The sequence below is a fragment of the Drosophila ananassae genome, chromosome 2R, assembly GCF_017639315.1.
Source record: "Drosophila ananassae strain 14024-0371.13 chromosome 2R, ASM1763931v2, whole genome shotgun sequence".
NCBI lineage: Eukaryota > Metazoa > Arthropoda > Insecta > Diptera > Drosophilidae > Drosophila > Drosophila ananassae.
The window spans coordinates 24,666,193-24,689,754 of record NC_057928.1 but is presented as its reverse complement, the minus strand read 5'-3'; the positions used below and the strand labels follow the sequence as shown (position 1 = coordinate 24,689,754).

Genomic DNA, 23,562 nt, shown 5'->3' with positions numbered 1-23,562 from the left:
AAGACATGCGGTTATCGTTGCTTTACACGCAGAGCACAGCGATCTTGAAATAAGCACATTTTTGAAAGTCGCCCGATCATTCGTTTATAAAGTTCGTCAAGAGTTGCAATCATCTGGTGGGAATGTGAAAAGCACTGGAAAGCGTAAAAAGCACGAACAACGTTCAGATTGTGTGAAAACACCAAAATTTATTGAACAAGTTCAGGATACTGTTGACCTGGACCCTTCCAAGTCCATGAGGGCCGTCGCTAGGGACCTCAACGTTTCTGAGGGTTTAATCCGGAAAATTGTCCACGAAGACCTCCGGTACAAATCTTATGTGATGCGTAGGGGTCAGTTTATGTCAGCACAAACTCAGGATCAGCGATTAATTCGTGCAAAACGACTTTTGAACAAATTAAAACATCCTGACTGTCCGGATGACCACGTTACCCCACACTTGTGGCCACCTAGCTCACCGGATCTTAATCCTTTGGATTACTACGTATGGGGCGTACTTGAAAGGGACACCAATAAGTACCCTCACAACACGGTTGCTTCCCTTCGAACTAGTATTGCCAAAGCAATGCCCGAAATGAATAAGGATCATCTAATTCGGGCATGTAAACGTTTCCGATCGAGAATTGAAGCTGTAATTGCAGCGAACGGGGGTTTTATTGAATAATTGTTTAGTTTAAGTATCAATTAACTTGCTGTAAAAATTTGAATGAATTACAATTACTTTTGTTAAAAATACAAACAATTTAGTTTTAACAGCAATATGTCCTCAAATACCGTACGCACCCTGTATAGTCTATATATAGACTACTATTACTACTTTTTCTACTACTTCAACTCTTGCTACTGCTATTAGACTATACTTCTGAGACTATACTATCTAGACCTCTATTTCCACTTACAATTAGTACAGTAACTATTATACTCTTTTATTCTTTATTATATTTACAAATATTTCGAAACCTACACCATTTTACTGCCCTTTATAACAAATATTTGATTAAAATACCTCCCTAGTTCCCTGGTTCCTCCCTGGTAGGGAATACTGATATCTCCCCTCTCTGATAGCCCGGCAATCCCCCTACTTCCGACTGATAATATGAGCCGTAATAAGCTCTGCCAGGGATTTTTTGTCACCTGTCCCTAGCCTAGCTATAGAATTATGTGACCAGCAACAGGTTTAGACTTTAGTCACACTCACTCGCTGCTGATAAGTCCCCTTCTGACACACACTTCTGCTAAGTTCCAGCGAAAAATTTGCCAATAATTATGCTGATTGGCTTTAAAACCAAAACTATTTGAGATTTTTGTTCACCTGCTGATTCAGCAGCTGAATTTGTAAACAAAACAGCTTCCCCTGATTCATGCCAATGGCAGGCGGCAATCGATTTGTTTTGGAGCGGCCTGGCCAAGGCAGCCTGGAGTGTTTATCGCAGCTTGCATATGAAATATTTATTTTATAATTTCAACAAATTCTGTTCAAGTCTAAACTTTAGTTGTTTATGCATTCTTGTTCATATATCTTTAGTATATAGCATATTATCGGGCTTCTGAGAAAAGGAAGTTGGTGTTCCAGATTCATAAACTCACTTCCAGAGACTTATCTCTGAAATGTTCAAGTTATCCAAGAAAAGTAAATAATAACTCGCATGTGGGGCATGGGGCACTCTGGCAGGCATACAATTTTTAATTTCAATCTCCAACGGCTGCAATTTGCATTTAAAAAGGTTTCTTTCTGCAATGGCCAGACTGCTTAGCATTCGGGCGGCACAATCTGGCTGAAGGCTACTGAAGTCGATAGACGCCACTTTTCAGGCTGATGTGAGTGGAATTGGCAATCAGGCAGGACTTGGATGGCCGGAGGTATCTAAAGAATGTCAGATACTACTGTTCAGAGCTTCACTTCACTTGAAACGATCGCTTAGTCAGCTCTGGATTGCCGCCAAAATGTTCTGAAATCTTGGCATCCGGTTGCCATAAAAATCAGCGAAAGAAAATATTTTCGCAACCCCCTGGGGCGGACAAGTCAGCCAAATCCCAACTATTCCGATTCAGGGACATATTGAAAGGCAGACAAGTGAGAAAAAATCGATAAGAGACCGAATCAGATCCAGATAGGGTGCGTTTTCTTGAAGGAAGTGAAGCAGCTTCAAGGGCCAAGGCAGGGCAGGGCAGGACATGGCCTTGAGCGAGAGTCCAAACCGACTGTCTGGGGGATGTCCTGACACTCCCACCTCGCCTCGACCTTCAAGGAAAGCCAAGTGCAGTCTTGAGAAGGGTGGCGCCTGGCGCGAGACTTCCAATCATGGCCGACACGTTACATTAGAAATAGAAAAATGGAAAAGCAATCATCCCCAGGTTCCAGTTCCAGATCTCCCTCCCACACTTCGGAATGACCTGCTGCGAAAAGATATACGAGCTACGAGTCTAGTTTTTTGGTGTTTTACGAGGCAGAACTCCGGCAGTTCCTGGCAACAGTGTGTCCACACCCCAGCCACATAAACATTGTTTATGGCCCCGACTGTCGCTGGACATATTTTTAGCCTCCCCCCACTAGTAACTCGATAAAAAGATGAATCTGAAGAGATCTTTTTTTTTGCTAATTGCTGGGGTTAGTGTGCTTTCTCTTAAGACCTTCAGTGTCATGAGAAGAAAAAGGGAAGTGCATGAAAAGCATTTTATTTAAACAGAGCCTCGAGATCAAACATTAAACAGCTGCTCTCGGGGATGGCATTGAACGCTTGAAAGTGGAGGAGTCAGGTCTGGAGAGGGAGTCTCCCTTTGAGGCTAATTTCTGGGGTTACAAGGGCTATAAGACCTACAAGACCTCTTAAATAATACAATTTTGACAAATAACTTTTAAAATTTGATGAAAACTGCCGACTTCCAATTACAGAAGACAAACTATTTTTAAACTCGTGGGGAAAATCTAAAAAGAGAGCTAAACAGAAGGCACGTGGGCGCGTTTGTTTCCCAAAAAAGAAACTCAAATTGAAACAAAAACAAAACCCAAACCACAGGCCACTCAAATTCCGAAATAAATACTTAAAAAATAGACTCTTTTTAATGTAATTTTTAGTGGGAGCCTACTTATTTTTGCATAAATATGCAAAGCAGTGAGTCTTGAGGGGCCGGCGCATGCTTTAAATTTAATTAAAGTGAAAATTTTGTTCATAAAACCAAAAAAATGCAAAGAAAGTGCCGCTTGCAGGCCCGCAAGTGACCCGCTTAGCCACGCGCTCGATCGCTTATTAGAGCCAAGAAATCGGAGGAGGCACTCGGCTCTATGATTTTTGCATTAAAAACATACAATATTGTTACTCGGCTTGGCGTTTTTTAATTTCTTCGTGGCGCTTCGGACGCGCTTTCCAGGCCCGCTTGGTTACACTTTCTTTGGGTTAAGTGGCATATCGAGTGCTTCTACTTCTTCTATTTCCTTTATTTCCATTATCGCTTATGCAAATCACTTGAAAACACAGTTATGGTCATAAATAATAACAATATTTGGCTACCGATTTTCGCAATTCTTCTTCGCCAAACAATGCTCCGTGATTGAGTCGAAAACTTGATTTTTTTTAAACTCCAGCCTTCATGAATCATTAAACAAAGTTGTGGAGAAAAAAGAAAACAACTCTTAAGGGGGTCTTCTAGTCTAGCAATTTGAGAAAATTAAATAAAATTTGTTCATAATCCTATAGTTTAGATGTTCAAGAAAATCTCCCTAAAAGGATTATTATTTTTTTTTTATTTTAACTATGAATCAAAGTTATAACCTTTTTAGTACTAGGACTTTAACTTTAAAAATTTAAATTTTTCTCGAAAATTTCTGATACTTTTAAAAAGATATTTTTATTGCCCATTCTTAAAATATAACTAATTTCTTGAAAAGCGGCATAAATATTCCATAAAAATCTTTTTGTCGCACAAACTAACAAAAAATAAAAATAAGCAATTTTTTTGTATTTTTAAAAGGTTAAAAATTAGTGAACAAAATCCAATTTTGTTTCTGATAGCCTTATTTTATGGAAAAATTATATTTATTTTAGGTTTTATTTTGTTTTCTGCGTTAGAGACATTCATTTTATATTCCTTAAATATAAATAAACAAATTAAAATAAAATTAGTAATATAAAAATATCAAACACTTATTTTTTATTCATTATTTTTATTAAATTTCTTGATAATCGGGTCTTTATAATAGAAGACCCCCTTAACAATGTTTTTGGTCACAAAACCAAGAAAGAAGCGTCTTTTTTTTCTCACAAGAAATTCCTCAAGAATTCCCCCAATAAACAATTAGTACAACCTATGTTTATTCTTAAATAAATATTTTTTCTAGCTATTGGAGTTGTGATTTACTTTATAGTTTCCTGAACTTTGGACACAGTTTCTGGGAAACAATTTTCTGTTCAAAACTATTTGCTTTTTATCTTTTTATTTAATTTTTTTGCCAACTTTCAGCTGCATTTATTGCACAGTTTTTTTGTAGTTTTTTTCTGGCTAAGAGCCTAACCTAAGCTGCATGCAAATCCGGTAGACAAGCACTTGGCCAAAAACTACTACTGCGAAAAAACTGTGGGAAAAAAAGAGTGGAGAAAAAATGCTTACAAATAGATTGCAAAATGTTGTCTAGACGTGCAATTTTTTGGTCCTTTTGCATCGGGAGACCGCCTCTGCCGCCTACGAAACACACACAACCCCTACAGCCAGACACCTTTCGAGGGTGTGCCGGCTGCTGTCTCTGGTCTGGTCTGGTTCTGTTCTGTTCCAAAAACTACCCCCGGATAAAATCCATCGATATCCGAACTGAATTGAAATTCGTATCTAAAGAGGCGGAAAAAAAGCAGCTGAGTTGGCTAAAAATTTCTCTAATTCTGTCTCTGATTCTCTATTTTTTTTCTATTTTTTAATCCCCGCAGACAGGTAAGCTTTTAAAAGGGCGTTGGATAAATATTTTTCTATAAGAAACAGCTGTCCAAGTTGGAGCTAAAAATGCAGAAACTCGCCGGAATGGGGTCTCCTCCAACAGCAGAACTCACGACTCTACAAAAACACTATATTATATATCCGAGAAATATATATCGCTTTGGGGCACACGCTGTTGGGGCTCATATGGCAGCCCCAGCAATTTACATAAAACCCGCAAAACCAGTTTTTTATTTTTTTTTTTTTTTTTTAATAAAATTTCAAGTTCCAGAGCGGGAGGGAGCTATCGAGAGAGAAAGACAGGGACGGGTAGAGACATGGTTTAAGCGCGGGTTCTTGAAGTATTTTATTTTTGCCTGCACTTTGGGATTATGGGAAACAATTTGTAAAATTCATCCAATAAGTAGCACATGACATTGTAATTAATTGAGATTTAATAAGAAAGTGTTGTTTATCCAATTAGAAGATGATTTTTAAGGGAAAATATTATTATCCTATCCATAACTCAGGACTAGGTGGTCAGAAATGGCTTAAATTTGGTATACCCCACTCTTTAATAACGCCAAACATGAAACCTGAGAGATATCCATCAATATTTAAGGGATGATATATTATTCTACCCATAACTCAGGACTAGTTGGTCAGAAATTAATCAAATTTGGTATACCAAGCTCTTTCATAACCCACAACATAAAACCAGACATACATATATCCATCAAAATTAAAGGAAATATATTATTATCCCACCCATAACTCAGGAATAGCTGGTCAGAAATGGCTAAAATTTGGTATATCCCACTCTTTAAGAACCCCCTACATAAATCCAGTAATATATCCAATAAAATCTAAAAAAAAATTATAAAAAAAAAATAAAAACTTACCCATAGCTCAGTACCCCAACTCATGTTGGAGTTTTGCGCTGCGTTTTCCGACTCGGCCAGTTTGTTGTTGCTGCTATAGCTGCTTCTTCTAGATCCGCTTGCCACTGTTTGTTGTTATTGTTATCGTTGTTGTTGTTGTTGTTATAATAATCCACAAAACGAAGATAATGTAATCCACAGACCGAGCGAGCGAGCGAGAGAGATAGAGATAATGAAGAAGAAGCATGGGAGGAGAAGAAGGAGGAGCAAAAGAAGAAAAATATGAGAATTTCTGTTTGCTTTTTTGGTTATTTTTCTTATTTTTTTTTTTTTACATTTCCCGCAAAGGTTAATTAATTTTATAGTTGTTGTTTTTGGTAAATGACGCGCGATACAACAAATCGTATTGCACAAATTTAAGGCGGAAAAAAGTAGAAAATAACAATTATTTTTTTTAGCTTGCTAAAATTTTATAACTAAAAAAAATTTCCTCCTTTTTTCCCCTCATTCGGGTTGCCAGATCTTGAAGCCTCTGGAGAGGGCGCTTTTTGGCGTTGCCACATTTCGAGGGCTCTGCAGAAAAGAGAGAATTTTTTTTGAGAGAAAAAAATTTGAGAGATGAAAATTTTTGTTTTTTTTTTTATTCAGCTTGAAATTTTATTTGGCTCTTAGAAAAAAGAGAATTTTTTAAGAGAGATGAAAATTTTTGTTTTTTCTATTATTCAGCTTGAAGTTTTATTGGGCTCTTAAACTCCCATACACTCTTAACTTAAACTTAATACGAGAAACTCATGTTTGAGAGTTTGAGAAATGAGATCTTACACTAATTTTGACAATATTAGACTTAAAATCTATTTTGGCCTAATACAATGGTTCTGAATAATTAACAACACTTAAAATTTCTACTTTATTTTGTAGATTTAACCAATTTTTTCGAACTTCTAAGAGGTCTCACACGCATAAGAAACACAATTACCGAGTGCACGCACTCTTTTTTTTCTTCGTTTTTCGTTTTTGTATATTCCACCCGAGGGTATCGGTTTTCGGTTTATGTACTTTTCCGCCCGCGATTCTGGCATCTAAAATGCATTTCTTCTTTTTTTTGCCTTTTCCCCACAATTGCTTGGTGTTTAATGGGCGCTTGCACTTCGGCATGCGTCATAAATTGGCGACACAACACACACAGGTACCCCGCACTCACACAACGCAAGCATTTGTTTCTCTGGGCGTGCGAAAAGCGAAAACGAAAAACAATCCGCTGACTATCCGCGACGATGTACCTTCGGCCTCAAAAATTCTTTTTTGTTTATATATATATGTTAGGGATGGCAATAATGGTTGTATCGCTAAGAGCTTCGATATATTTCATCGATTTCTTAGGGACATATCGATACTGTTGGATTCAACCAATTTCTAGCAACCCTAAAATGTGTTTAATATTACTTTTTTTTTACTAAAATATTGTGTCTTTTATTCGCCAAATAAACTTATTTCTGTCGGTCGTATTAAGATGGTGTTGGCGCACTACGAACCGGTAACATGAACCGGTTACTAATAAAATCCGAATTCTTATTCGGGGTTTTTATTATGAACCATGGCTCTCAATTTTACCAATTATAAATTCTCAACAAATAATAATAAATGCAGAGCCCACATCTTTTTCAATAAGAGGTTAAATATTATTATTATCGGTTAAATATTAGCGCTTATATGTTGCAGAGGATCTCTGTTAATTGGAACTTGTTGAACGAACTTGCTTGTGAACTAGCTCCGCACCTTATTTCCATTCAAATTAATAAGGAACCTTAAATATATTTCCCAAAATTTACTTCAATTTGTTGGCTAAATATTAAATTAATTAAAATCTGATATTTGTTTCCCGTGTTCCATTTTTCACTATTCCGCATCAGTTAACATATTCGGTACTTTTAGACACTGACATTTTTTCTGTTAACAGAAACATATGTTCCTACAGCGATTTCTAACACTGTCAACTCGTGGAACAACAAACCTATTCCCTAATTTTTATTTATGAATTAGAAATATAAACTTTTATCCCGAAATATATAATTAAAGTTTATAATCGGCTTACTAAGTCCAGCAGCCAAGATGCCTTCTTACGAACTAGCGTTGGTGCTGCGCCAATTGCCGCGGGTAAGTTGGAAAGAAAACATACATACCTTGTTATATAAAAATAAAAAATAATTCTGGATTTACGATTAGAACGAACTTATGTCGGTTATTAAGCGAACCGCAGAATCTATACTGGACAAGGGAGGCATAATCCGGAAGCTGGAAAACATGGGATCTCGAGCACTGCCCCACAAAGTGAGCGAGGACGGCCTGGTACACCGCGAGGGCACACACTTCACAATTGCCTTCGACACGGCGCCGACGAAAATAGCCGACCTGAAGGAGGAGTTCGGCCGCGACATAGACATTATCCGCCGCTATATCTTCAAGCTGGAGGAGCCCGAACAACAGCCTTGCACCCTGCACGAGGAGATGCTGCCGCCCGCATACCGGAAGGATGTCCAACAGCTCATCGAAGCCGCCAAAAAGAACCAAAAGAAAAAATACAACTACAACTCTGGGCTGGACTACTATCCATTCCAGAAGTAAACCTAATAAAAGTTCGTTATGTTTTCAAATGATAAGGAGGGAAGCCCTCAGTTTTGACTATTTTAATTCTCGCGATTCGAATGAAATACTGTCGTTATCATGCGCACACTGCTCGTCTTTGTTTAGTTTATGAGCGCCAATCGGGCCCTTATCAGGAATTGATAAAGCCCCATAAAATTCGACCATCAATAGAACGTAGATTGGCCAAGTAGTGCCCTAAGAAACGTTGAAGAGTCCACTTGTGCGTCTGAAAATGGCACCGCAAATTCGTCCACTCACGCCGGAGCTGCAAAAAGCGGCCGTCGAGCAGCTGAAGGAGGATCCTGACCGTCTGGAGGCCGATCTGCAGGCCTTCAAGGCGTGGATCGAACAGCAACCGCACTTGAATCCCCGTATGGATGATCAGTTTCTGGTGGCCTTTCTCCGCGGATGCAAGTTCAGCTTGGAGCGAGCCAAGTCCAAGCTGGACAAATTCTACACACTTCGTACCAAGTATCCGGACTACTTTCAAGTTACCAGCACCACGGAGGGCAAGTTCCGGGAGATTCACAAGACGGGGTAAGCATTGGGAAAGTCATCGAGTAACTAAGGCGATAAAAATCAGATATCATTAAGATACACGTTATCTTATCCTCAAATAATAGCATACTTGGGAAGTATTTTATTAGCAGAGTTCTATTCTAATAGGTCGATACTTTTTTTGCCAACACCCTTGAATGGGAACGGACCCCGCATTATAATTTGGCGGATGGGCCTTTGTCCGGCGGACAAGTACCATGTCCTGGAATGCATGCGGGTGGCGCTGGCCATGCAGGAGATTACAATTATGGAGGATGACTACGCCAATGTCCATGGGCTGATCTTTATCATGGATCTGAAGGATGCCACGGCTGGACATATGTTCCAGATGACCCCGTCCATGGCCAAGAAGTTCTCGGTTTTCTCGGAGGAGGGCCTTCCACTGCGGCCCAAAGCCCAGCATTTCATCAACACGATCACCGGTTTCGAGCAAGTCTTCAATATGTTCAAGCCAATGATGTCCAAGAAGATGCAGGAGCGCCTATTCGTGCATGGCAACAAGATGGGTCTTCTCACAGACCAGGTTCCCCTGAAATACTTGCCACAGGAGTACGGTGGCGAGAATGGATCCGCGCCGGATTTGGTGGCAGCTTGGGAGAAGAAATTCGATGAATACACCGAGTTCTTCAACTCAAGCTCGGAATATGGCACTGACGAGAGCCTCCGCCCCGGAAAACCCATCGACTTTGAGGGCTTATTTGGCAGCGAAGGTTCCTTCCGGAAACTCAATGTAGATTAGGTTTAATTTCCACAAAAAACTGTTTCTTCCTTGCCCAGAATTCAGGATATAAATGATACATTATCGCCTTAAAAAATTGTCTATTTTTTCGTAAATTATTAGATGATATGATGATAACTTTGTGTACTTTGCAGAGCAATCATTTATCTGCCAACTCCCTTGAATGAGAATGGACCTCGCATTGGCATCTGGCGGATGGGAATGGTTCCCGTTGAGAAGTACACCATCCTGGAGTGCATGGAGGTGGCCCAGGCCATGCAGGAAATAGCCATTATGGAGGACGACCATGCCGTCATCAACGGCGTGGTCTTTGTAATGGACTTGAAGGACGCCACCGCCGCTCACCTGTTCCAGATGACTCCGTCCATGGCCAAGAAGTTTACAGTCTTTTCGGAAGAGGCTCTCCCAATACGCTTGAAATCCCAGCACTTTATAAACACCATCACTGGCTTCGAGCAGATGTTCAACATGTTCAAGCCCCTGATGACCAAGAAGATGCAGGGACGTCTCTTCGTGCACGGCAACAAGATGGGTCTGCTCACCGAACAGATTCCCCTGAAGTACCTGCCCAAGGAGTATGGCGGCGAGAACGGCTCTACGGCGGAAATAGTGGCGGAGTGGGAGAAGAAACTGGACGCCTACTCCGATTACTTCCGGGCCAATGCCAATCACGGAACCGATGAAAGTCTCCGCCCCGGAAAGCCCATCGACTTTGAGGGCCTGTTCGGAATCGAAGGGTCCTTCAGGAAGCTTATCGTAGACTAACTGGTTATAGGCCGAATGAGTTAAATAAAAGAACCCATTTTTATCGTAATTTTTTCATTTATTTACTGCATTTATTTTCTTCGTTTATATTTTTCGCCGAACGACCGATCTGTCTGCTAACAATTTTCTTACGCTTAAAAATCGATAACACTTGCTTTGGTGTGTAAGTTAATTAAAAACTAAATGTACAAAAGATCGTCAATGAAATGTACAACAACAAAATATACACAATGTTTCGTTATCGTTCGCATTTGGCATGTTTGCGGATAATATGTGATGAGATCAACGATATATAACAACAAACACACAAATGGATGGATACCCACTGGATCCTCCGAATGGCCGGGCCTGGGAAACTGAATTTAACCCACTAAGGGAACTAGGCAAAATTGCAACAGTCTGTTGGGCACCCGGCCAGGTCGGAGCCTTCAGGGGCATCCGCCGACTTAGCCACGATCGAAACTTTACACTAGCCTAGATTACGTGATCTCACTTACTTCCCACAATTGAGTTTACTTTCTATTCATTACTTTATTCAGTTATGGCTAAGAACTACTGGAAATGTTTGGTTTTTGGGTTTGATTTAGCAGAGTTACACAAGTTTTATATACTCGAACTTTTGGGACTGGGTCTCTTTAGTCGAAGATCTGAAGATCCGTCTTCCCCCGACGCCCCATTATCGTCCAGTTTTGGCAAACTGTTTTTTTTTTGTTTAATCGACTCTACACAATTCTTGTAAAATTCTAAATGCTACTTAATATGGACTTTGAAAAAGGTATATACTTAAGTATTATTTAGATAATGTTCTTGCTATCAAGATTTTGCTTCAAGAGTTACTTAGCCGAGTAGCTTATGATTTCTGCTAGCAAGTTTGAACTGTAAACCGGAAACGGAAATGGCAGCTGAAGGCTGCGGGATTTTTATCTTTTTTATTTTTTGTCTAGAATTGTCGCTGCTAAACTATATAGCTAGATTTAAGTACAAGTATATATGTGATAAGCTCATAAATACACAATAATAATCAATCGTCAATCAATTCAATTCAATTCAATTCAATCAATCAATCATAATCGGATACGCTAAAAACTCTTAGCTTAGCTTACGGTCTTATATTCTAGAAATATGAATATGTCTTTCAACTTGTCTGTGTGGCTGTGTTGTTGCTGTATGTTGCTGTATGGTGGTTGGGTGGTTGGGTGGTTGGGTGGTTGGGTGGTTGTATACGTATTTGTGGTGGTGCTTTTCATTGGCATGCCGCGTAGTGCCAAACGGGCCGTAAATATGCAACTATATGGCAACAGGCAAGTAAGTGTTTAGTTAATAGAGAGAGAGATTGAGTTCAATGCGATTACAACCAATTTTTACTTGCAGGAATTTGAATTTTGGATTGAGGTTTAAGGATTTCGGATATTTTAGCAGGCTGGAGGATCATACGGATTTCGGATAGGATATATTGGGCTTTATTGGGATTGTGAAAATCTAAATCTAACTCTAGTCATCTGGGTCCAACCCGATTAGCTCTGCTTGCAAACGGCCCTTAGTCTTACAGCAAATTGTTAAGCAAAATACTCTCAAAGCGATACGGAATTGAGGCGACATACTGGTCATGATTAGAATTTTCCAAAACGAATTCAATATGCCGATCCAGACGACGGCGAAATTGATAAGAGTACTTTGTATAACGTCGCCCGTGACCACCTCATACAGACGCAACGAGATCCATGGCAGCCAGGACACCCAGAATGCAAAGACTAATGCGAATGACATCATATGACTAGGGTTCGATAAATTTTCAGCCAGAGCAGTTGCATATTCTTTATCGTGTATTGGCTCGCCGGACCTAATCTTACGCATCATAACAAAGATGTAGCCGTAGTTGTGTACGATCGAAATGAGGCTGGGACCTAACACTAAAATCGCCAAAGTGGCGCTATATGCCGCCATGTTCCCCCAGTCGAGCATGCAGATGTGCGTCACATTGTTCTCGATCGGTTTCGAGTAGCCCAGGATGGGTGGGCAGCACAACAGGGCGGCGGATATCCAGGTGAACACCATCCAGCATTGGCACCTTTAAAAAGTTTCAAAGAAATTCCATAGGTTTGAACTTAAATATTATATAAGATTTAAGCTTACCGCGTCTTTGTCTGGACTGTTTCGTAGCGCAGTGGCTTCCTCACTGCCAGATACCGATCCACCGAGATCCACATGAAGGTGTACACGGAAACCGCCCACAGGGTCACCTCCAGGTAGCCCGTAAAGCGGCATACTATGTCCCCGTACATCCATTCTCCGGTGAGGGCGGGGTACACGGAGAAGGGCACAACCAGCAGTCCGCACAGGAGATCGGCTATGGCCAGGGATAGGAGGTAGTAGTTAATCACCTCTGTGGGGCCTATAGGAAAAGGAATATTAATCTATTTCTTGAAAAGGTTGAAAAGGGATAGTTGAGCTATCAGAGTTCTAATTGGTGTCATTTATCATGCGGAAGGTCGAAAAATTAGTTATTTTCAATTGAAAAAGAAAACAAAAAATATGAGTTCTCTTGGTATTTAAAATATATTATCTAATTAGAAACAAAAAAGAAAAGAAATAAATAGCTGAATAAATATTCCAAACATCTTTTGAGCTATGATTATAAATTTCGTATAGTTGTAGATTTTTGAAAACTATTATTTATAAATTTATAAACCACTTCCCTAACCTAAATCAAAAATAATTAGTTTAAGAATATAAATAACATGCCTTTAATGAAGTGTTTCAGTGGCTTCTACCATTATTGTTAAAATATTATTACACCCTTGATTTTTAAAGGTTATAATATTAAAGTCTTTCATATATTAAATGTTAAATACATTATAAATATTAATCAAACCTAATCGCCTGTAATAGAACCTTTAGACCGTGGAATCTGTCACCCCAAAATAATCTACGTACCCTTGAAGTTGGCATATGTGGCGATGATGAGGAGATTGGACAGGACTATGGCCACGCCCAGTATGGAGATGAGCACCGCCTTGGTGAGGGCCTCCAGCTTGGAATTATCCTGTAGGTAGCTCATTTCCTGCATTTTTGCGGCCCGCAGCAGGTGAAAGTGGCGCTCCTGGGCAAGTGCTTGCTATTGTCCTTCTCCGACTTGTGACGCGTCGGATCCCCGTCGTCCTTTCCTCCTTTTTTCACGGCTCCTTCGCGGGCTGATTGTTATGCAAAAGCCAGTGGACGTGGACGTGACCGTACTTCACTTCCGGTCATGGCGGCCGCCCATGCAATTGTCCTGTGTCGGTGTGTGTGCCCGGTGTGTCTGAGTGTGTCTCGGTGTCCTAGTGTGGGTATTTCCAGGTGTTAGTGTGTGTGTGTGTGAGTGGCGTCCTTTATTGTGCAACGACGCTTGCACACGCGAAGGTCGTCGGAGTCCTTGGCGCTGCTTTCACTTTTTTTATTCTCTTTGTATATTTTGTATTCCTTTCTATTTCTCCTGCTGGCGCCGAATTTGTATAAATTTTGTGCTGCCTACTTTCTGGCGCTGAGCCAAAGGTTTTTTGGCGACGCCGTGTGGGCGACTTGATTGTATAAACACACCACTCCTGCAGCCGTGGTTAAGGTTAAGGATAATGTTCGGTGTGCGCGGCCTAGCGTTTGTTTGAAGCTCGTTTTTTAAAATTTGGATTAAAATCTTGACGTTTAAAATCTACTAATTGCGTACAATTGGTTTAAAGTTAGATCTTTAACCGGGTTCTTGGGTTTTCTCCTTGATTTTAATTAATTTCACAACGCTAATGAATTGTTTATCGAACGATTACAAGTTATTTGCTCTGTATATATATTTTAAGTATTAATAGTTTTCTAATAGTTTAAATATGGATTTAAAAATGTTCACATTTCAAACTCTCAAATGGAAGAATAATGATTATTATTATTTAGTATTTAATAATTACACGATTTCTAGATATCTAGATCTTTCTTTTTTTCGGGCTGTTCTTGTCGGGATTTCTTTTAGTTCTGACTATAATTAAAGCACAGCACAAATTGTTTGTTGTTTTGTAAGGCTTCTGTTGTGCTACATTAAGTTTTTAAAATATTTCGTTTATGGTTTCTGTAGTTTTGGTATTTCAGTTATGTCGGTTGGTGTCTTTTGTTTGGTTGTGTAGTTCGCTGCTTGGTGTTTGTGATTATCCTTTTGCTTGTAAATTCTAGCTGTTGTTCCTGCAGCAGGTCTTCGTCCTTTCCATGTCCACAGTCCATCCGCTGTCCTGCTGTCAGTTTAAGCTAATTGTGCGCATCTGCAAGGACAAAGGGAACAATTGAATGCCTTCTGCGCTCTCTATAAATAGTTTACACAATTTTCCATCTTGAGCCAATCAATAAATTATCCCACATGCGGCAGCTGGCGGAAAAAGCCTTTTAGCTGCACAAACGCTTTACATAAGCGTGCTTATCCTGGGCCCGTCACTTGCCTGCTGTATGGTCTGCCTCGCCCACCACCCCACTCCGTCCCACTCACCCACATTTCCCGCCTGCAATGACCCACTTTGCCGTGCCACTTGACACAGTTTGAGAGCCATAGCTGTCACTTTCTGCTGCTCAAACTGCGTTCGCCTCTCGAGGGCCTGGAACTGTTAAAAATCTCAAGGGTCCCAGTCTCCTCTCCCATCCCATTTGGGCGCTATTTATGGACCAGTACCATCGATCAAGCCCACTCGGTGCTGTATTAATAGGACTGCTACTGAGAAGGGGTGCTGGTTTAGTTTTTTGATTCAAGATTTAATAAATTACTTCGAATATTAGTGTTATATTAAGAGTTATTGCTTATTATACTTATTTTTGGAAATATATATGAATATGCTATAATTCTTTAAATAGATAATAGTAAATAAATAATTTCTAATAGGTTTTTTTAATTTTAAACATTAAAAGAAAGAAAAATCACATTGGGCAACCTAGTTTTGAATTATTTACTTTTATATTTTAAACTCTTAAAGAACCGAAATAAAAGGACCCCTTTTAGCAACCCCTAATGGGAACCTCTTACTCACTCTTGAATCCACATCCATCAGCATCATTTACTACGTCATCGTGCCATTTTCCACGCAGACACAAACACAAATACAAACACCATTATCAAATGCCATTAGACGGCAGCGGGGGTCGGCTTCTCTAAACACTAAAAGCGGGTGGTGGCATCAGTGGGCGGGGCGGGATAACAAGTCTGTCATTTGCGCCATCTTCCCCGCCAGAATACGCTCGACTTGGTAATTTAATTAACGATAACTGGGTAACGCTTCGGGCCAGACAGTCACTCACTGGCCAGGTGATAAATATCAATGTATTGCATTAGTCTCTCCAACCGGCCACCTAGTCAGTGCGAAACCCTTTTGACCAAACCAGCTCCATCACCTGATTGTCAATCATTACGTAAGCCACTGCAGCTGATGATGGCCGGCGCGGAATGTCGTTTGTGGAAATGACTTCCCGCCTACAACGACCATTTCAAATCAACTCGAGTACCGTTGTCCGGGCTGCAATTACGGCAAATAACTGTAATTGCTGCCAACTTAGCCGGAGCCGGAGCCGGCGCCGGAGCCAAAGCTCCACTCATAACGAGTGGCCCGGACATGAGAAATGGGTTCAGTGAACCCCCCTTTTCTCGGCCACTCTTCCAAAGGATAATCAATAAGCGCGGTCCTGTGATTAATTATGTAAATATTTTCATTGTTTTTCGTTTCGGGGAAGAAAGGAGAGGAGCTCTGCTAACAAGCTGATGAGATTTTGATTGCCACTGGGACGCCAGGCGGCTCATTATGGCTGGGTTTAAAAAAAAGGCAAGAAAAAGTGGCATGGAGTGTGTTCCGGTCTGTTGGTTGAAGTTGGCCAGGAAGGGATATTCATTTGAGTATCTTGAGGGAGATTGTTTTAAAAATAATTTTAAATGGCTATAATACCAGTAGTACTATTCTGTAACTCTTTATTAAATATCTTGAAGTTTCTCATCAAACTATATGTTTAAACCAAACTTTTTTCTGGCCTATTTCTTGCTTTGAGGATCCTCCAGCCTTAGAACCCATCAAATATGTAATCCAAGCATGTCTTTCCCAACTTGGAAAACAAAATGAAACTCCTACCGCAACAGAAAGGCAATAAAATGGGAAAATCCAATGAATATGTCACAGAGTTTCCCACGGAATACGGCCGTATACTTGTATTTAAATGCCAGGTAGGTGGCAGGGTGGCAAGTGCAGTGGTTGGGGGCACAAGAAAAGCTTTCGGGGCGCTATAAATACACTTTTGGCTAGGGTACGAGTTTAAAACAAATTGCGAAACACCGCAACAAAGGCCAAGGCGAGCTGCAGGCTGAGTAGCACCGAGAAGGATACTCATTTGATGACGTTAGCTGTTGGCAGGACAAGGAGGCAGCAGGCATGGAGGCATGGAGGATGGAGCAAGGCTGCTGCGGGTGGGTGCCACGTCATCGTCATCGTCGCCTTCCACGTGGCGGCGTCTTTACATAAGCATGACCTCACCTTGGCTGGTATTTTATGTTTGCCAGCCATTCCATTTGTCTTGTTTACGTTTGCCACCTGCTTGTGCATCTCGGAGGGCGAATGCATAATTTATGCTTACGCATGTCAAATGTCGCATATGGCTAAAATCTCTGGGCCCTGTAGGTGGGTCGGGGCATTGGGGCATCCTGGGACCTGAAGCCTTGGCAGCTCCTGTCACTCGGTGGCTTAAGGACTTTGCAGTGTGCCCTGCAGCCTGTTGCTTCCAAACTTTTGGCCGCAAAACTTTTGTCAACCCAAATGCCTGCAGGAAAATTAAAGTTGCTAACTTTTTCCCAAAAGCAACAGTTTCTCTAAAAAGGATATTTTTAAGTGGGTTTCTGGCCCCTTAATAATGAAGAATATCCAATAATTTCTAATGCTAATCTAGCTATCTAAAGCTTTACTTTTATATCCCTTTATAAACAAAAATCTAGGCTATGATTGCAATCTTGAAACAAACTCGGCAATGTCGTAATGGCAAGGCCCTAATAATAGGTTCGCCGAAGGATGAAGGCTATAAAAAAATACCAATTTCCCTATGAAATGTGCTGAATATTTTTTCGTCCTAAAATGTAATGCCGGCGGGGGGTGCGTGATTGGGCCAACTTAAATTCACGTGCTACCCGCTGTTATGGCCATAAACCGCATTGTGAAACGCCGTACCACATGTCGTATACGCAATGCTTTTATTTGGGCCAATTTTGCGTTGCGAGGGCGTCGAATTGCTTATGAAGGCATTGGGGGCGTGGCAGAGGCGGAAACGGGGAATGAAAAAGTGGAGCTACCAAGGGCAAATAGCGACTTGGCGACGTGCGCGTGTTTAGTTTTATATTGTTTTATTCCCCTCTGGATTTTTGTCATCGCATGGATGCTTCGCTAATTCTGATTTCCCTCCTTGGAGGGAGGGAGCTGCGAAAAGTGAAAGTGTACGAAAGCGAGTTTTGGCGCTTGCAAGGGGTTTCTGGTTTCTGATTTCTGCGAATTCCAGCAAAATCGGCAAGGTCACAGTCATGGGTCTGCCCTTCCAGCGGCAACGTGGCGTATGCGTAATAAATAAGACTTGCGGCACTCGGCGGCACTAAGGACAATTGTATTGGCCCCTGATACCGGCTCTCCGCCACCCCCTCCCACATACTTATAAGCCCCCCACAAATACCCACTCACACTTGCACAAACACAATCAAATACCGAACAATCGATCAATAAAAAACAGCGCCAGCAACAACACGGCATTCGTTTCAATGCTGAGACTTGACATTCAGCCAAGGCAGCGGCAAAGTCGGGCAATCCATACGGCAATGCATCAATTTGTCATCCGCAGTGCCACGCTGCCACTGCCACTGCCACTGCTACTGCTTCACAGTGCTTGTTGTTGCCACGCTTTAAATGCTTGCAACTTGTTTATTTGTTGCTGTTATTCGCTGTCTGATTGATAAGCAGGGAAATAGGGATAAGGCCAATGGCAAAAGGGGGTGTTTTATGAGGATATGACGGGGCGGTTTTGAAGCAGGCACTCAGGGAAATAGTGGCGTCTAAATATGTTCTTGTTAAATTTATTTATTTTTAAAGTTTTTACAGATTTTTTACTATATTTAAATCTAATCTCTGTCCTAGGAAACAGATTTTATTTTCCTCTGAGTTATAGTAAGATACATTTACTCATATTATGCTATTTAAAGGATATGTACTCTATCCTACCTGATATATTTAAAAAGAATTAAGCCTTATCTCTTTGAAGGCTACAAAATTTTAGAAATAATAAATTCCTGTACTAACACCTTCTTTTTCTCTCTGTACAAGTATATCCCTTGCCTTGTTACTAGTATTTCATTTGCAATTTATTGGCTGAATGTGCAAACTGACGCTGAAAGAGCTGCCAAGTCTGGTTGGGATTGAGATGGCGGCCACAAGGACTGGGTGACATTTGAGCAATTTGTCAGCTGCAGCTGCACAAAAGCACACTACTTAACGACGTATCCGTGACTGGGATGTACATATCTGCATCCGAATCCGTATCTGCTGGCAATGGATATTTTTTGTTGGGAACACTACGCGCGGTGGGGAAGCCCAGTGTGCGGAAAGGACCTGCCTCGCTCAATGGCGACAATTAGTTGGCACTAGTCCCACTGGCCACGCCCATCATAAGCATATAAATCAAGGCGGGCACAGCCCACAACTAATTAGACGATGGTCCGAACTAAAAGGAAAACAACGCAGTCCAAACAGAAGGTTGCGATTTGTGGTTGCGTGAAGGAGGTGAAAAGGAAACGTTATGGACGGAAAATGGGCTGGAAAAGTGGGGGATGAGCGGGAAATAGGGCTGTTGGGAGTGGGTGTGTCCATTTAGGCCGGTCATCGGCCATCGACCAAATGCTTGTTTTGTTTTTCTTGGCCGTTGTGGCCACAATGTTTTCGATTCATTTGGCTAAGTTCTGTTTTTCTCTTCATGAGAAAACTATTTGGGGTTCGTTTGATTGCTTAAAGAGTTTGAAAATATTATAGTTTTTTTATGGCTAATATTTATAATAAATATTAATTTTTTCAACATTTTGGAAGGCTTAAAATTCTCTTGTTTTTATTAAATAAAGAACATTATTTTTTAAAGAGTATTGATTAGTTTCCATAGCTTTTTATTCAAATATACGTACATTAAAATTTGTTGTTCTTTTGAGACATTTAATTATAGCAACGCTTTTTGTTTGTCTCGACTTTTTTGCTTGTTGTTTTTTGTCAAAGACGCCGAAGAACATTTTATCTTTACTTTCCCGAATTTCTTTCGTTAATGCCGCATCGCAAAACTAAGCATCATTTGCGAAATGCTGAGCACGTTGTGGTCATAAATCAAAAACGATATGATTTTATGAATATTTTGAAGTGTTAAATTTTTGAGAAGATTTTTAAAGAAGCAATATAAAATTAATAATTATGTGAATTTTTTTTTTCGATTTTTTACTAATTTTTTCGCGTAATACCGTGGGAGTGCAGCAAAAGCAAGAGATTTAAAGACAACCATCACTTGATTTTATGAGCCAATTAAAAGCAGTCTGAAATTATTCTGTGATATGTGAATTCTTGATTTTTTTCTATACTATTTATTATACTTATTATTAATCAACTTGATGCTACACTCAAAAACATGTACATATTTAACAAAAACATGGGATTATAAGCCATCAAATTCTAAAATAAAAATGTTAAATATTGTTGCCCTTTAAAGCACTAAATATTCTTCTCAGTGCACTCTCGCACACACTCAAGTAACTGTCTTGAATGCAAATGTGTGGCAGCAACAGCAGCTGCAACGTTTTGTTTTTTTTTTGTATCGGACTAATTGAATACGTGTCCCGAAACACAAAGGCCCCACTGAAAGAAAGGCGAAAAGAAAGGATGGCAAGCAATTATACGTCACGGGCCATAACTGTAAGGCAGCTGGCGAGAAGAGCGTCATTTGGCATGTAAATTAGACTGCGGCCACGGCCAGCCTTGGAGTATGCTATGAAATCTGCGACACTCGGCCGGACATGGACTGAATGTTGCATGTTGCTCGTCGGATTGGCCGTTCGGTCATGTGTGAAAAATGGCAACTGTGTCAGCGCCCACACGCCGGCGTCAATTGCATTATTCAGCGGCAGGGCAGAAAGAACAAAAGCCACTAGAAGGCGTTGCCAGCGAGTGGCTAAGAAAGGGTGGCGTCCCAAGAGCTACCCCTTAATTATGCAAAGGGCCAAGCGACGGACGGCAACGACCTTGAAGTTGCCAATTGCAGCGAACGTAATTAAAGCCGAGCGCTGTTAAGACCAGGTTTTCCATTTCACAATGGGCAGTTGGTAATAAAAAATATTAAGAAACTATTTTCTTAACTTAAGGCTACAGACTAAGGTGAAGGAAACAAAGAAATAATCTCTTCTTTATTAAAACTTTAATTAAATTATAAAATATTTTGATGCTTTCTCTGTAAAAGGAGTACCTACTCCTATCCTATTGTAATAGTATTCCTCGTAATACTATAATATGGTATAGTAATAGTATAATTAAGTCGCCATCGGACGCCGTACACCTACCACTTTGTTAGCCCTGTGGGACAACGTGTGAAATTTCCCATTGTGTGATCGATAAAATGGCCATGTGCAAAGGATAGGTCTTTGGGGGTGTTGTCGTGTCCTTGAAGGCAAATTTACGACAAAATAAACAACTTGGCGTCCATGCCTGAGCCCGCTCCTGGCCGATAAGGATAAGAACGGGGATACGCGTTATGTCGCTTGGCGCGCAATTTTATGACACATGGCAGAAGTTATCGATGCCAGCCAAAAGACAAATTGCCTATAAAATGGCCAAGTCAATAAACGAGGAAAACAAAATAAACAAAAAAAGTAGGAAAGCGTGTAACGTGTGACCGAGATACGAGCACAAAATCGTGGCTGATGTATGCATGTGTGCAGGCGACAGGCGACAGCCAGCACATATCCTGCAAATCCTGTATGCCGCACATAAATTGAAATTTTCGCAAACGAAATTTGCGTGGAAAATGATGCGCTGAGCTCGAGCTTTTCAGTATTTGCGCAAAGTCTTTGGCTTTGGCTAATCCCCCGAGGCTGCTGCCGTTCTTTGCATTGAGCTTTTCAAACAAAATTCGTTGATTTTTTTCTCGACTTGCCTATTTTCGTATCTGTACATCAGCAGAGAATAGAGGAGAAGAGAAGAGCAGCTCGACATTTCCGTTTAGTGAAGAGTGGCGAAAAGTGCACAGCGAGAAAAAATGTTTCCTACAATTATTTAAACCAAGGGTTTTTTGGGAAGGACTAAAATAAATTTTATACTACTAAAAAAAGAATTATTATTAAATTATAAAATCTTTCTAAATATTCATAGAAGAATAACTTTACTTATTTGATTATATTTCATTTAATTTATGAGATATATATTAATATATATAAATATTTATGAGCTTGTGGAAAATAGTTTTAAAAGGTTTCTAAGAAGTGCCTAAATAAGTGCTATATCTTTTAACAATTCTATTAAACCTTTATATATAAATAATTTTATTAAAGGACTATCTTTACAGATTATTGGTTAATTTAAAAAATATTTTAAGAAATATATTGACTTATGGAAGTAAGCTATGGAGCTTATCTCATTTTTATGTTTAGTTTTTTTATATAAGAAAATATTTAAGAAACCCTTCTTTCAAACCACCTTTTACCAAATTCTGATCACCTTTTACCCTCTGATAATCCCAAATTTCTTTCAGTATACTGCCTGACTCTTCCTTTAAGCTTGTATATTGTATTTCTTGTGTTTCGCTCTTTTTGGGGTTGTTTATGTTTTGATTCGCTCTTCGCCTATGCTCCTCCCTGATTCTTCCCATATTTTTTTCATGTTGAGGTAGGATGCGTCGTCTGGAGCCAAAGCTCGACTTGATGCTCCAAATTAAAGCGAACTCACCTTAGACGGGACATCCTTGTTTCTTGGGCTGGTGCCGTGACATTGCTCGGATTTCCAGTTGATCTTTAAATTATTTAGTACCTTTAGGGTTTTTTGTATATTTAAGAATATATTTTTTTTTGCATTTTATCATGAACACTTTGTCTTTATCACTTTGTTTGCTTGTCCTTCCTCGGCTGCAACAGGCAAGAGGTTCAAAATATCTAGATAAATGTGGGTTCGACTGGGCTTAGATACATATCCGCCAAAAGTATGCCGCCCTGACTGTCTTCACTACTTGTGGCAAATAAATCGATCAAATAATATTTTAATACATGCATTTATGGTAAATTACTAATGGTAAATTATATTTTTTGACTTTGATAAGATAATTTTGAAGGGGAATTAGGCGGCTATAAGACATTTTCTTGATTTACGGCCAGTTTGTTGTTTTTTAACTTTTGTGGCTAAACAATTTTCATGGCTTTCCGCACACACACGAGAGCTCACCGACACTGAGCTGACGATTTTCCAATGTTTTCATTCGCCTGACGAAAAAATTTATTTCTCGGTTTACTTGTTGGCTTTTCCGTGGCTGCTGCTGCTACTGCTGCTGCCTCTGCTTCTGCTACAGCCTTCAACACACATACATCGGCAGGCGCACTCACACAGATACACAACAGGCAGCAGGACACTCTCACTCACAGACATGTGCGCAGGTGTGCGCCTTGATTTTTCAATTAGAGTCTAGCCCCATAATATTCACGGTTTAATTGAAAGCACTCTTCTATCTGAGTTGGCCAATATCTCAGAAATGGTTCTTTTTTTTTTGGCCGAAATTAAACAAAAAAGGTTGAACAAACTTTTTTCCTTGGCCAGCGGAAAATTGTGTGTTTGCTGGCCGCGTGTGTTTCTCAATGTGTGGGTGTGTGTTTGAATGGGATGCGGGTGTGTGTCTGTGTTTGTGTGGGTGTGTTTCCACCGTTTCCAACAACAACAACAACAACCACTGAACGCGCTGCTGCCGCTGAATCTATCAAACTTTTCGTTGCGTGCGTAGGTGCGACGCGCTCGCTGTCTAACTGGCAACAGTGGAACGCCCCGAGAACTTGGCCAA

The 23,562-nt window shown here is 40.3% G+C and overlaps 4 protein-coding genes across 16 annotated transcripts in view; 2 read left to right on the top strand and 2 right to left on the bottom strand.

Annotated features, from left to right (window-relative positions):
* The window catches only part of LOC6507367 (formin-binding protein 1-like), a 35,959-nt gene extending 28,833 nt beyond the window's left edge, over nt 1-7,126 (bottom strand). For 6 of the 8 annotated variants that reach the window (XM_014909701.3, XM_014909703.3, XM_014909697.3 and 3 more), the window contains exons 1-2: nt 6,985-7,126; nt 5,805-5,908 (exon numbers count right to left, since the gene is read on the bottom strand). In XM_014909701.3, the coding sequence (XP_014765187.1) occupies nt 5,805-5,908; nt 6,985-6,997 (117 nt within the window). In that variant the 5' untranslated portion in view covers nt 6,998-7,126. Of the gene's footprint in view, nt 1-5,804; nt 5,909-6,605 lie in introns of all 8 variants that reach the window. The other 2 variants (XM_032454467.2, XM_014909695.3) reach the window with 2 other exon arrangements.
* A 610-nt stretch (nt 7,127-7,736) lies between these two features.
* On the top strand, nt 7,737-8,437 carry LOC6507691 (probable 28S ribosomal protein S6, mitochondrial). Its single transcript, XM_001956120.4, has 2 exons — nt 7,737-7,937; nt 8,007-8,437. Exons 1-2 carry the CDS (start codon nt 7,893-7,895, stop codon nt 8,403-8,405), a joined length of 444 nt encoding a protein of 147 aa, XP_001956156.1. The 5' UTR covers nt 7,737-7,892; the 3' UTR covers nt 8,406-8,437.
* Nucleotides 8,438-8,602: 165 nt separating this feature from the next.
* On the top strand, nt 8,603-10,537 carry LOC6507692 (alpha-tocopherol transfer protein-like). Of its 2 annotated transcripts, none has more exons than XM_001956121.4 (2): nt 8,603-8,963; nt 9,093-9,808. In XM_001956121.4, the coding sequence occupies exons 1-2, from the start codon at nt 8,659-8,661 to the stop codon at nt 9,721-9,723; spliced, it is 936 nt and encodes a 311-aa protein (XP_001956157.1). In that variant the 5' UTR covers nt 8,603-8,658; the 3' UTR covers nt 9,724-9,808. The 2 variants fall into 2 exon arrangements, with proteins under 2 accessions (XP_001956157.1, XP_014765406.1); XM_014909920.3 differs by lacking the exon at nt 9,093-9,808 and adding an exon at nt 9,858-10,537 and having other exon boundaries at nt 8,607-8,963.
* LOC6507366 (G-protein coupled receptor 52) lies at nt 10,535-23,540 on the bottom strand. Of its 5 annotated transcripts, none has more exons than XM_032454469.2 (5): nt 23,456-23,540; nt 22,467-22,642; nt 13,423-14,765; nt 12,622-12,880; nt 10,535-12,556 (listed from the first exon to the last, which is right to left on the bottom strand). In XM_032454469.2, the coding sequence occupies exons 3-5, from the start codon at nt 13,553-13,555 to the stop codon at nt 11,980-11,982; spliced, it is 969 nt and encodes a 322-aa protein (XP_032310360.1). In that variant the 5' UTR covers nt 13,556-14,765; nt 22,467-22,642; nt 23,456-23,540; the 3' UTR covers nt 10,535-11,979. The 5 variants fall into 5 exon arrangements, with proteins under 5 accessions (XP_032310360.1, XP_032310359.1, XP_044570695.1 ...); XM_032454468.2 differs by having other exon boundaries at nt 22,467-22,739; nt 23,456-23,534; XM_044714760.1 differs by having other exon boundaries at nt 22,467-22,669; nt 23,456-23,534.
* Nucleotides 23,541-23,562: the final 22 nt, after the last annotated feature.

Excerpts from the sequence above, each read along its gene's own strand:
- LOC6507691 (XM_001956120.4), top strand. The coding sequence starts at position 7,893 with ATGCCTTCTTACGAACTAGCGTTGGTGCTGCGCCAATTGCCGCGG. Across the intron at positions 7,938-8,006 it reads TGCTGCGCCAATTGCCGCGG|AACGAACTTATGTCGGTTAT; the intron begins GTAAGTTGGAAA and ends ATTTACGATTAG.
- LOC6507692 (XM_014909920.3), top strand. The coding sequence starts at position 8,659 with ATGGCACCGCAAATTCGTCCACTCACGCCGGAGCTGCAAAAAGCGGCC. Across the intron at positions 8,964-9,857 it reads CGGGAGATTCACAAGACGGG|AGCAATCATTTATCTGCCAA; the intron begins GTAAGCATTGGG and ends TGTACTTTGCAG.
- LOC6507366 (XM_032454469.2), bottom strand. The coding sequence starts at position 13,555 with ATGCAGGAAATGAGCTACCTACAGGATAATTCCAAGCTGGAGGCCCTC. Across the intron at positions 12,881-13,422 it reads CACATATGCCAACTTCAAGG|GCCCCACAGAGGTGATTAAC; the intron begins GTACGTAGATTA and ends CTTTTCCTATAG. Across the intron at positions 12,557-12,621 it reads ACAGTCCAGACAAAGACGCG|GTGCCAATGCTGGATGGTGT; the intron begins GTAAGCTTAAAT and ends AACTTTTTAAAG.